The sequence below is a fragment of the Cryptomeria japonica genome, chromosome 1, assembly GCF_030272615.1.
Source record: "Cryptomeria japonica chromosome 1, Sugi_1.0, whole genome shotgun sequence".
Taxonomy (NCBI): Eukaryota; Viridiplantae; Streptophyta; class Pinopsida; order Cupressales; family Cupressaceae; genus Cryptomeria; species Cryptomeria japonica.
This window is the reverse complement of record NC_081405.1, coordinates 578576743-578591019: the sequence shown is the minus strand read 5'-3', so window position 1 is coordinate 578591019 and position 14277 is coordinate 578576743. Positions and strand designations below refer to the sequence as shown.

At 34.3% G+C, this 14277-nt stretch overlaps 1 protein-coding gene across 1 annotated transcript; it reads left to right on the top strand.

Moving 5' to 3' along the window:
* Positions 1 to 3347: 3347 nt before the first annotated feature.
* Positions 3348 to 3845, top strand: LOC131028378 (uncharacterized). The gene has a single exon (XM_057958645.2). The coding sequence runs from the start codon at positions 3348 to 3350 to the stop codon at positions 3843 to 3845; it is 498 nt and encodes a 165-aa protein (XP_057814628.2).
* The last annotated feature ends 10432 nt before the right edge of the window (positions 3846 to 14277 follow it).

Genomic DNA, 14277 nt, shown 5'->3' with positions numbered 1-14277 from the left:
TAGTGGGGAATTTTCCAAGAGAGCTGAAGTCCTGAAAGTGAGAAATTGAGTAAAACACCCAAATCTCTACCAAATGCACCGAAAACACAACCATATGGTCCCAGATTTTTATGGAATGGTCTAAAAATACTATGGTACATACCAAAAATGCTACCCTACAAACCAGGAGTGTTGAACTACTCTGGAGGTCCTAAAAAGATGCTTTTGAGCACTATTTGATATGTTTTTGGGTTTGTGATTTCTCCAGAGGAATTTGCAAATTGTGATGACAATTTTTAGAGTTGTCTTTCATGCATTTAGATCATTCATGATTTTCCTTGTCCTCCGATAAGAGGATCCATTCCTTACAATTGAAGTGTTTCATATGTGATGTGTTGCTCTGGCGAGAGTGAGAATTCTTCTCTATTGAGAGATTGATTGTATGACTCCATTGGGATGTGTTATGCCTCAATGTAGAGTATTTGATATGGATTTGGTTTCACTTTTGGATTGCATTCATGATTGGTTTCTCCTTGTGTGTTGATTTCATGAAGGCTCTCATCCATGTGAATGGCCAAATGTTCTCTATTATGGTTGGATTGTACTTAGGTTGTTATGATATTTTATTATGTTCTTTGGATGTACGTTTCACCCTAAGCCCTAGGAGCATGGTTAAGGAGATTGAGCTTCCATGAGTTGTCGAGGACATGAGGAATGGATTGCTAGGATTCCTTGTGTTGTGAAGTTACGGTCTAGACCGTCTAGATATATCATTGGAGGTTATTTGTAATGATCAAGTGATAATATAATAAATTAATCATAGGTGGGTTGGGTAGTAGTACCCCATCTTAATAAGATAAGAATTATGTATGTGTTTCTCCATCTCATGGCTTGATTTATAGTGTAGCCAAAGTGAGGTGGTAGATCTGGTAACCAGATAGACTGAACTCCCTTGATTTCCTCAAAGGTTGAGATGGTCGTGCATGTGCATCATGGATGCCGAAACTGAGTTCTAGGATATCCTCTGATAACATGTGATGACAATCTTCCCTACATGTAAGTCCTAACTTCTTAAGCGTTGATTTGTTGTGAACCCTCTAGAGGTCTTATGTTTATGATTGGATTTATTTTAGCTTTGTGTTGTGATGTGATTCATTATTTTCATTGTCATGATGAGTCCATTGGTTGTTAGGTGTCAACCTAGGTCCAGAGAGTGAGTTAGTACCCCATGTCATCTCCTAGCATGGGGGGTGGTTCGTATTGGTTCCACATGGTTGGGTGGTTGAGTGCCTTCTTCCATTGGGATGCTTTTCATGTGATTCGTGAGTGTGTGGATATGGATTCTTGGATTCTTCATTATGTGGATATTCTCTTGGACTCGATTTCTATGTACTTGGAATAAGGAAATATGGTATCGTGATGATTTGTATATGTAAAGGAGATTATGTATCTTTGTTATATGTATCTTCATGTATTTGTAGATGATATTGTAATAGGATAGGATATAGTGGTTAGGAGAAGTATTCGATGAACACTATTTGATGTATCGGATAATCCTTATTTAATACAAGTTTATGAGTTCTATGTGAAAAGAAAAGAGCTAGCATATATGTATTTGTGTTGCATTTGAATTCATGAAATAGAATTGTGATGTGCAATCTTATGGAATGAATGATGGAAAGGATACTCACTATGGTTAAAGATCTTATTTGAGTAAATGGGAGTTATCTAGATGAAATGGTTAGATAAATATATGATGCATTATAATAAATGAAAATATGAAAAATAGGAACATTTGATTAGTGTATCAAAATGAACCGAAGGAGATCTAATATGAAAGTGTTATGCATAGTGTTAATATTTGTCCTAAATGCATGGAAAGTAAATTATCAGTTGAATGATAGAATTATGTCAAGGAGTGACGTTGAGATACATTAGGGAATGGATATATTGCATAATATTGGTTAGTGATATAACAACAATTATATGATTTATTCCACTTGCATAAAATGGATCTATGGTTATGTTCATGTCGGTTTAATATGATCTTGTAAAATAGTTAATGTTGCATTAATACATGTTAGTGGTAACATAGAAGTAATGGATGTTTTAAAAAAAAAATTAATTACATTTGTTAGTAGATTTTAGATTATTTCTCTAGGGTATTTTGGCAGGCATTACAAAACAAATCATAAATCCATGGCAAAGGATATCAGTTCTTCACTGTCACCTTATTAAGCTATATATAGTCAATACACAACCTAAGAGGTCCACCTTTCTTCTTCACAACAACATAGGCACACCTTGCTTATAGACACTGGGGTGAATGAATGCCTTAGCCAACAAATCCTACAACTCCAATCTGAACTCACTCAACTCCTAAGTAGTCATCTGATAGAATAGTACTTTAATAAGATATAGTAGTCAATATGGGGGCTTATTCTCCTATTGAAATCAGGCAAATCCAACCAAGTTGATTGAAGGAAAATATATTGGATGTAGATGAGATATCCATAAGCCGATCTCTCTTGTCTATATTTTCAAACTAGTACAAGAGAGTTGTCTTCTATAGCAGTATTTACCCAGGAGATTTTTTCTTAAATAAAACTAAAATGTTATTTGTTTAAGAATCAAATAAAATAACTCTTAATTGAAAATATTATTTTACTTTAAAATAACAAAATTCTTAAAGTGATTCTAACAATTTTATGTTTTTTTTATTTACTAAATAAACTAAAAGGAATTATTTGTTTTCACTACACTATATATACAATGATAACTTAAATTATCCAAAAAATTTTCACTTGTATAAAAATATCTCATAAGCAACTATTTGCTAATATCCTTTCTATTTTTTATTTTTTCCTTAAATGAACTATTTGTAAGTTTTATACTTTTTTATTTCTAAAGCTTTTATTTGGAGAAGAGTTACATACTATTGAACTAACTAGATATTTTATGTACAACTAATACTTTTAGTTATTGATTGGGCCCTTCGACGACAATCTTAAAAAACATGTTTAAAATCTCTAGGATATACTTATTTTTCTTGGTATATAAGTTTTGATCTTTTACCATTGTTTACATATTTTAACATTTCAACTGCCCAATCTACAATATATATAAATATATATATATAACATAGCATAACTTAAATAAAGTTTCTTTTGTGTAACGTCGACATCCATTCTCTCACAAATGTAAGCGTTTTAATTTCTTGGTCGGCTGGCAGCTATTTCTTTGATGGCAATATATTTGTATAAATGCAGGACAAAATTGAAAACATAAGTGCAATAACAGCTTTTCAGTCACATCTGACTCGAGTAGAATCCTTAGTCACAAGCAAGTCATTTTCTTCGTAATTAAATATGAGTACCAACAACACACAAGTAGATAACGCGGCTCTTCGCCAGCAAGTAATGGAGGCTATAGACCTTATATTGAGGCCACAAACAGACCTTGAGAACATTGCAGACAACTCACTATTTCGCCACACTATTTTTAGGGCACAAACTTCATTATCCCTCCTTATCCAATCTGATACAGAGGATGTTGAGTTATCGCAAGTTGAGTTGCCATCTGATAGAGAGGATGTGGAGAAGCTAACTCAAATAATAATTGCAGCTCATCATGTTAACGCAGAATCAGAGTGTTCGATTTGCACCGAGCCTTTCCAAGTCGGGGATGATGCTCGACAGATGCCTTGTCATGAATCCCACATATTCCATGCTCGCTGCCTTGTTCAATGGCTGGAAAGGCGTAATACTTGTCCCATCTGTAGAACTCGCTTGCTCCGTCCGATAAATGGAAGTCCAGATTCTGAGAACGAGGAATTTATCACATCCACAACCTCTATTAATGGCTAGCTTCTTCTACGGTTTAAATCTTTTTAATTTTTATTAGTTGATGCTAGTAGGAGGTTTAGTAATGGGTATTTTAAAATTACGAAGATGTGAATGCATTTGAAAAAAAAATGAATCTTGAATTTATAATGGATAATTAACCATCTACTCCAAGAGTTACTACTTTTGAGTTTATGTTCATGACTAATGGGTTCTTAGGGTGTAATATTGTGGTGGCAAGGATTATAAGAAACACAAAAATAAAATATATGACTTCTTTGAGAGCTTGTATATATATAGGAGAATAATATTTGAGCTTAAAAATTTAGATGCATATTTTTAAATGTTAATGGACATTTTCTTAGTTTGTTGGACAACTCAGATTACCATCTTATCTTAAATTCAACATACTCCAAGGATAGAAATTGTAACACCCTACCTCACGTATAGCTAATTCAACACTACATTGTTACATACATTTTTTAAGTAGACGGTTACATATATTGGGAGATTGGAAATTACTTAATTTTATGCAAATATGCTTGGTATTACCTAGTAAACTTGATGAAAAATTGATAGCAAATAATATATCATTATGGGTCCTATTAGTAAAGTATGTTTGAGAAATAAGTCTAGACAATCTGTAATCATAGGAACCCACTCAGTGGCCACAAATATCATAACCACATATTAAGGACTAATCTTTGGCTCAATTAAGGTTTTATAATTTGATATATGTGTGCTTATTAGGTTTATCATTGTAGATTGGTAATGTGTTCTTTTTTGTCAATTTCCATGTTTAAATTACAAAAGTAGACCTCTAAGGTCTATACCCTTGATGTGGGTTCCTATTGGACATGCCATAAACACCCTACCTTGATTTCAATCTCCAAAAATCCTCTGGAAGATGATTGAAGCATTTAGAGGATAGATGAGTCGAGGGTACCGAGTCGACAACTATACCTCATTTATGGGGGAAGAGTTAGGGAATGGGTTGTCCTTGTGTATGTCTCATCTTAATTGAATAAAAGACACTAATGAAGGAATTGAGGGGAATAAGACAAGTGACACCTTTTCCATTGAAGGATTCAAGTTGAAACTTCTTATACCTTGTTGCAAAAATGAAGGATAGCTTGTTACCCATTTCTCCATTTTTTAGAGCACTACTATGTTATCTGTCGGGAAAAGACAAAGAGGAAATAAAGAGAATTATCAAGAAAACTAGGAATATTTTGGTTGGTGAGGAGGATTCTACTTCAACAAATGCAAACATGGGATCTTCTTATGTTTGAAGGTGGTGGACTAGAAGATATAACTATTTTGAAGAAACATGAGGAATGACAAACATATATCAATCCTTCTATGACAATAAGAAAAAATGATGAAGGTATAGAAAAAGGACTAAAGAAAATAGTTATCACAACAAGAAGGGATTGATTATGAAGAAACTTTTTCTCCAGTTGCAAAAACTGAAGCTGTTAGACTGCTACTTGCTTATGCTATTTGTAAAGATTTCAATTTATATCAGATGGATGTCAAATTTACATTTTTGAATGGTGATCTAGAGGAAGAAGTTTGCATTGAGCAACCTGATGCATGTTCACTATCGAATGATGGAGACATGGTATGCAACTTGAAGAAAACACTTTATGGATTGAAACAAGCTCCTAGAGCTTGGTATGCTAGATTAGACAAATATTATTTTGAATTTGGGATTTACTAAAGGTGTTGTTGACACTAATTTGTACTTTAAAATTAAAAATGATATTATTCTGATTGTTGAGGTCTTTGTTGATGACATTATCTTTGGTGCTGATGATAATATGAGTATGAAGTTTTTTGGTGATATGCAAAAACAATTTGAGATTCTTGTGATTGGTGAGATGAAAATTTTCTTAGGTTTGCAGATTGCATAGACCAAAAAAGGTATCTTTATATCTCAAACTAAGTATGTGAAGGAACTGTTAAAGAAGTTTGGACTAGATGATTCCAAACTGGTCAGAACTCCTATGGTGACTAGTTGTAAACTATCTAAAAGTGATGAATCCTTGAAAGATAATCAGAGCTAATACATGTCTATGGTTGGTGGACTACTATATCTTATGCAGACTAGGCTTGACATTATGCAAGTTGTGTCTATGGCTCCTAGATATCAAGCTGATCTGAAGGAGAGTCATGGCAGTGTTGTTAAGAGCATATTCAGATATCTAAAGGGAACTATGGATTATGGTTTATGGTGTCCAAAGAATGATGATTTCATATTATGTGCTCACACTGATGCAGATTGGGCTGGTGATGTAGATGACGAGAAGAGTACTATCGATGGAGCATTCTTCTTTAGTAAGAAATTGGTGTCTTGGGAAAGTATGAAATATGATTCAGTATCTCTATCTACTACTAAAGGTGAGTACATTATTGTTGCTAGTAATTGCGCTTAGATAATTTGGGTGAAGAAAATATTGAAAGATATCACAGTTATTCATAATGAACCTGCTTTTATATACTGTGATAATTCCAGTGTTATAAAAAAGTCAAAGAATCTGGTGCAACATTCAAAAACTAAACCTATATCAATTAAATATAATTACTTGATAGAGAAAGTTATTGAAGGGAAGGTAAAGCTAGAATATGTATCTACAAAGGAACAAATTGTTGATATTTTCACTGAGCCTTTGCCTGTAGATACATTTGTCTACTTGAGAGACAAGTTAGGGGTATCCACCCCTCCTAATGAGAATTAGATGCATTGAGTTGCATCGATCCGGTGGATTTTAGAGCCTTATGCTTTTATCTGGACTGATGAGTTGGTGTTGCTCCTCTGCTCCAGTAGTCTATTGAATTGGTTGTATATTTCTAGGGAGAGCGGTCCATGTTTCTATTTTGAGGAATAGTTAGATTTTGTTAATAAATTTATAGTTAATTTTTTATTTTTTATTGAAGGATATGTTTGAAACTGGGCACTAGACACTTAGGTTTAAAGCTGATATTAAGTTATGCCTCATTTAGCATATATATATATATATGGGATGGATATTTCAAATTTGTCAATTTCAAAAGGAATAATATTGGTTTTATAAAAAAAATAATATAAGTTAAATCTAGGTATTAAGACAATTTGTAAATGTTATATATGGATAAAAAGTTAGAGCCAACACAAAAAACAATAATGGTTGCAATATTAATACTGCCTGAGAAACGCTTTGCATGGTCATATGTTGAAATAAGGGAATATAGGAAAAAATTCATTAAACATACCATTTTCTTCTATCTTAATGGAGAGACCATTAGATAGAGAAAAAAATACAATTTGAAGATAAGAAAATATGGTACCAGTAATTAAATTATGTATTTTTTTAAAATCTATTCTTGTTCCACATGAATATAAATATGGATATGAAGATGTCCATGCATTTGAAAAATATAAATATAAAATTACATGTTCATAATTATTCATTACCAATTCGGGACAATCTATTCCAAGAATTACTGTTTGGAGTTTATTTTGAAGACTGGTGGATTTTTAGGGTATAATAATGTTGTTGGCAAAGATTCTAAAAAAATTAAAATAAAATATATTAGTTGTTCAGGAGCTTGTGTATATATATGACAATAATATTTGAGTTTAAATTGAGAGGTATATTTTTGAAGGTTAATGGACATCTCCTTAATTGGTTTAATTGACGAGATTACTACCATCTCTTAATTACAATTTGCTTCAAGGATAGAACTTTTAACACCCCACTTCACACATAGCTAATACAATCCTAAAATACTACATTATTTTCATCCATAAATGGTTAGATAGATTGAGAAATTATAAATGAGATGATTTTATGGTAATATGCTTGGAATTACCAAGTAAATCTGATGAAAAAATGATAGCAAATAATTTGATTTATTATTTTTGTCTAACTATGATTGTGAATAGGTAAGTTTGAAATGATAGTGAGTGGGAAGTGAAGCGTAGGGAGTTGGAAGCGATGTGCAGGGAGGGTTTCAGGTAAGGAGAAGGGATTGGAAGAAGCGGATGACCCAAACAATGGAGATGTAGAGATTACAATGGAGGTTATGTTGGGCTTGGCTCCTATGGCTCGCACAATGGAAAAAAAAGTCTTGCAATGGGATTTGTTAGTGGGGGTGGCTTCAACGCCCTTTGCCTCTGTTATAGGGTTTTCTCCTCCACTATTGGAGAGGGATTTGGTTGTGTGGCAAGATCCTCTTTGGGCCTTATATTGCAAAATCATGTGGTGTGAGTATCTGAAGCTTCTCGGTTATGCTCTGTTTTGAGTTTTGGTGTCCTCTTATAACGTGTTGGGGTTTTATCCTACTTGAGGGTTGGAGTTCTCCTCTATTCCTTTATTGGAGGCTTTACTCTTCAAATATTTTTCTATGCCTATTTTCTCCTCTTTTCCTATTCTTTGGTCTAGCCATGGTGGGAGAGTCTTTCGAGGAGGCGTTTGGGTTTCTACACATGAGGAGGAGTATGAGGTAGAAGATGGTAGAAGATGATGAAGATGGAATGATGTTTGTTGTGCTCGGCGAGGTCTGCTCGCCCCTACCTCTCATGAGGCCAAGAGTTCATTCTTTATGCCTAGTGGTGGCAAGTCCTTCCTGGTGTGTTCTCCCTCTTGGCCTGGTTTCTTGTTGCTTTGCTGGTTGTGGAAAAGTTGTTTGGGACCCAGGTGGAGCTTCTGGTGTGCGGATCTTCTTTCGGTTTCTGGTTTCTCCTCTCCCCTTGGTTCATCTTTTTGCTTTTGGGAGGGTTCTACTACTACAGGGGGCCTTTATGAGGGATGTCCTCTTGCCTGTCTGATGTAGCCTTGTTGGATCTCTTCTCGATGACAGTGTGTGAGTTTCTTTGCCTATTCTTTTTAAGAGGTTTTCTAGTGACTTTCAGGCTGCCATCTTACTATTTCTCTCAGTCTGTCCTATTTAGGTGGACCATTCTTCCATAGAAGGGAAGAGTTATGGGATGAGCTTTTTGGTATGGCTCCCGCTGGGGGTTTTAGATGCCCTGTTGTTCGAGGTTGGGTGTGCTTTTTTTTTCTCTCTCCTTGCTAGTAGGTTTCTTCTCCTTTTCTCCTATAGAGGTGGAGATATTGGTGGAACTCATATACACGGTGTCTGTCTGGTTTAAGCCTCTTTTTTGACTTAAGTTTCTAGGAGCCTTATTAAAATCCATCTATCCAACAAAGCATTTAGAGTCATTTTTTTGGTTGCTAGATCCTATTTTGTGGTTTGAATCTTGGCTCTTTCTGCTAGTGGTCTTCATCTTCTTAGCTCCTATTGAGGTGGTTCCTTGTCCTATAGAGGTGGAGAGGTTATGGGAGCCATTATAAAATCAATCTCAAAGGTTAGGGATGCCTTTCAAAATCCCCCTTTTTCAGGCTTTTCCTATATGCTTATCCTTTTGGTGTCTATTTCAAGTTGTGTGAGACTTTAAAACCCACGGGCAGGATGGATGCTAACACTTTTTAAGGGCCTAGTCTTGCCAACTATTTTTTTTGGTTAAGGATGGGTTTTTCTTTTGGTAGCCTAAGATCTATGTTAGAAGTTAAGGGAGCTTAGGAAAGCCCTTCTTTGTTGGTTTTGGGTGTCATTTTGAAACCCAGGTTGAAGGTTAGGGGAGCTTTTCAAAACCCTATGCGTACAGATTGTGAATGTATGATTATCTGTAATAATTTGGTGTTTCAAAGGTTATGGGTGCTTAGAATCACCCACAGTATATGTTGAAGGTTAAGAGAGCCTTATTAAAACCCTTGTGTATGTGATAGGCATTGTTTTTCTCTGTATAGCTAAGGTTGGCCTTCCAACTATTTTATGATTATTCTTCTTGGCAACGTGATATTGTGGGTTCCAAATCTTGGTAAAATCTCAGAGGTTCGAGTCCCTTCAAAAGTTTTTGTTAGGGGCTTTTGGTCTCCGAAAAACCTTTTTTTTCCTTAATTAAAAAATATTCTTATGAATGTGTTCGCTATGTGTTCGAACATATTGAGGACTATGAGAGAAAGGATAAACAATTATTCCTAATCCATTTCCTTTTCGAGAAGTTTTTAATTTAACTATATTTCTACCTAGAAGAAAATAAGGTTTTATTATTTCATATACTTTGTTTTATGAAGTTTGTCATTATCAATCTTTAATGTGAGTTTTTGAGTCAATTTTATCTTTAAATTACAAAAATAGACCACTAGGGTGCATACCCTTGAGGTGGGGGCCCATTGGGCATGCAATAAAGGCCCTGCTATTTGATTTCACTCTCCAAAAGTCCTCATTAAGATAAGTGATTAATTTAGAGGATAGATGAGTTGAGGGTACCAATTCCACCCCTATTTTGCAAAATTGATATAGAGATGAGCTTGCATGGTTAATCTCTAATTTAAAGGGAATAAAATCTAATATAGGATGTTGATTGATTCAAATATGTAGGCTCATGTTAATTCTTGTAGTGGTCATGTAAAAATTTGGATATTGTGTTATCTTTGGCTATGTTGTAGTAATGAGAAGAATTCATGATATTGACACGGGCCTATGTAATAGTTTTCATGTTGATGGGTATTGCTAGATCCCACAAGATTCATGATGCCATTATGGTTGGGTGGAGAGAAAGTGTCTGTTAGTTATTTTCTATTGCAATACATATAATAATAATTACATGTCTTTTATTTTAAAATGATAATTTGAGAGATACTTTATGATGTTTTGGTTGAAAATTTTATTATGTAATAAAAGAGAAAGCTTACCTCTTTGGAATCTTTTCTTATATGCATTATTCAATGTTTTACTTGCAGTTAGGTAGGATGTGCATGATGTTTCAGATATGGATTTTGGTTAGGCAGGATGTGCATGATGTTTCAGATACGGATTTTGGTTAGGCAGGATGTGCATGATGTTTCAGATACGGATTTTGGTTAGGAGGAGGGTGGGATTGCCATGGACTAGAATGACATCTATGTATCAGATGACTCTGAATATAAACCCTTAGAGGATGAGGGCCCCCCACAAATACCCACTCCTAGTACTACAAGTAGTAGGAAAAGAAGAAATCCACCTAGATGGGCAACAAAAAAGTTGAAAACCCCTGTTTCTCAATCCCAAAATTCAGGCCCGCAAAATCTTAAAAAGTAGAAGATTGGGAAAAGGGAAGAGACTCAATAAAAAGGGGAGTCTGATAATAAACTTGATAGTCCCCTTATTGTGTACCCCAATGAGCTCCTAGGTAATTCATTTTCCAACCAGAAGAAATGTTTTCACTGGGTTTTTGGTGAAATTAATTTTTTTAAATAGGGGATCAAAGACATTATAGACTCTTTCACTAATAATCCATCACCTAATAAAATTGATAAACTCTTGAAGCTGACCCAAAAAATTATGAAATATATCAAGGTCATGAAAAGAGAGTATGAGGATAGGATTGATAGGCCGGAGAATGATATTTAGGATTTAAAGGGTTAACTAAAGGGTGTGGTGGAGATTAGTAAGGCAATGTATAATAGTGCGGAAGGATTGAAAAGAGTGAACAAGAGTATTGCCATCCAAAAAGATCAATTGATCAGATCTGACTTGTCCTCAAACATCAACTTGGACAAGAAGAACCATGATGTGTAGACCTCTACAGAGCCCTCTACCAGGGCCAGGAGCAAAAAACAAGAAAGAGGGAGTTGGAGATTTATCATGGAAGAACTCCAAGAGATCAACAATAGGAAGATCCAGAAGAATGTTGAGCTCATGAAGGATCTCAGTTAGGTTTTTTTGGCTTGGCTTTTTTGCTTGCGTTGTGTTTTTTGTTGTTAAACTCCTTGGGGTGCTTCCCTTGGTTCTGTTGATGTTTAGAAGTTGTTTAGACTCTGGTTTAACTCTATTTATTTTTTGGTGGATTTGGGTTTCGGGTTCCTATAATACCCATTTATCTTAATCAAAAATAAATTAAATATTTTCAGGTTGAGAAATTAACATGATATAAATCGATCTTAATGACCTACATGTGAGATATAATTAGTGTAGATTAGGAAAATCAGGATGATCAGAGAAATCAAACTAAAACATAATCTAAACATAAATCACAAACTTTACAATCAAGAATGCTAATATATCCCAATCCTACCAATAGAGAAATTTAAGTAAAACATAAAAATAAAATGTAGATATCACCATTCCTTCAATGTAGCTTTACTATTCTTTCTTTCTCCTCTAAATTCATGTCACTCTCATCGGGCAGCTGAATGTATGAATATAAGAAGAGTGATTGCAAGGATAACTCAAAAGTGTGAATCTACGATTAAAGAAATTTTGACAAATTGATGATGTTGATTTCTAGAAGGCTAAGATGCACGAAAGTTAGATTGCCTACTTATAAAAACTGTGTTGTTCTTGCATACATACCATGAGAGGAAACTCCCTACCCCAAAGAACCTAAAACCATTAAAATTGAAGAAGCTCATTTCCCCTCCATTATAATCAGAAACACAAATTAGCAAAATATCACACAACAAAGTAAAGACCCCCACAAATGAGCCAACAAGAACCAAACTCGTTGAAGAGGAATTCATGAACCCTACAAAAAAATCATAATCTTATGAGATTCCAAAAAAAGATTGCACCAAAAACCCTACATAAAAAATGCCTTAAATTAAATGCCCCCTTACTGTAGTAATGATCCACGAATAGACCCCCGAAGTAGACCCCTTAACAAAAAAGCAAAAGAGGAGAATAAATGAGTAGGGAAATCCCTAGCCCATGCAATTTAGAGGATATTCACTATATTTTCTTCATTCATTCATTCTCTCTCCCATCCAAATGATTATTAAAAAAAAATATAGAAGATAACTCAAAAGGTATAATTTTTCCTAAAGGATTCATGATAAATCCAAATGCTATTATCTATAAAGGCTTCAATCCTATAAAAGAATGTTGAATTGACCCTTAATTAAACAATATTAAACTAGATGTGTTTTGTTAATCTAACATTGAGAAAAAAAAAAAAAAAGGTCAGCAACATAATTAGGGTTTAATTACAATCACTAGTTGGGGCGAGAATAGAGCTGATGCATTCTAAGAATTTTTCCTCACAATAGCAATCATTGTTAACACTAGTGTCATGATAGAGCTAATGAAAACAATATTGCACATGTTTCTTATTAGAAAAAATTCTAAAATAATAATCTTCACACAAATAGTTGTATATCACAATTCCTATTATTTCACAAAAGATGAAACCATGCAAGGGTTGGGTTAGTGGTAGGAATTTAAAAGGACTCAAAATGAGTATATGGAGTAGTGATTTTTTTCACGGTTAGCAAAAGACAAAAGATTCTTACCATAAAACTAAATTGAAAGCAAGCAATCATCTATATATCACTCTCTGAATTTGTATTAGACAAGTTTAGTAAAATAAATTGTAGGAAATTTATAAAGTGATTTGATTTGTTAAAAAGAAAATTTCTTGAGGGAAGAATACTAGTCTCTCATGCCATTCATTTAAAAGGCAAAACAATGGGATCCCTATCAATGCACAAGTGACTCTAAGAAAACTTCCTTGCCTAGTCAAATGATTGCAAATTGATCTCGACCTACCTAGGACTGGCGTAATGCTATATCTTTTTGGATGCCTCTTGTGTATGGGATAGGGCCTTTTTGTAGGCATAATTATTGTATGAGTTTACCATTATTTTTCTTACTGGTTGTTTTGAAAAGGAAACAAATAAAATAGAAGGAAAGAAAGGTTGACCATTCCTTACAAACTTGTTGCCCTACTTCCTTTGTTCAGTACATCCATAGATGCTATGGAGTAGATTAGAGAAAATATTTATTTTACAAAATTGATTGAGGGATGATTTAGAATAATTTTTCTACATTACAAGCTTGCATGTGTTCACTTTAGATTAATGTGTTGTTGTACCATGGAAACCTCCGACACCTTCTAATTAAGAAAAAGGAAAAATAGAATTCAAATTGAAATTATATGCAAACGAATAGAAAATATATCTACAAGGAGATTATGGCATAGGGCTTGAGTCAAATAACTATAAGATTCTCGTGAATGAGCTAGGGCTATTCTAAGAGCTAACTTCTCCTATATATGCAAGTCAATGTTTAGATCTATTCTACTCTATTCAGCATTTGGTGCTCCATCAAACTCACCACCAAAAGGTTGAGAAGGGTCTTGCCATGGAAAGGGTTGTGGGCTTCAATTTTGAAGATAATGCACCTGAAGAGTACAATGCAGGGCATGAGGTACAATCCAGGGCATGAGGAAACAGGGGAGAATTTACTGGAAACTTAATGTGTCCTATTTTATTTCAGATCTTCAAATGCACCTACTTCTTTTGGTGCTTATTGCTTAGCTCAAGGATTTTTCTATAAATAGTTCCTGGCATACGCCCTGTCTCTACATGTAGTTTTTAGAATAGTTATATATTGTTGAATATGTAGCTTCTACATGGTATTAAATTGGAAC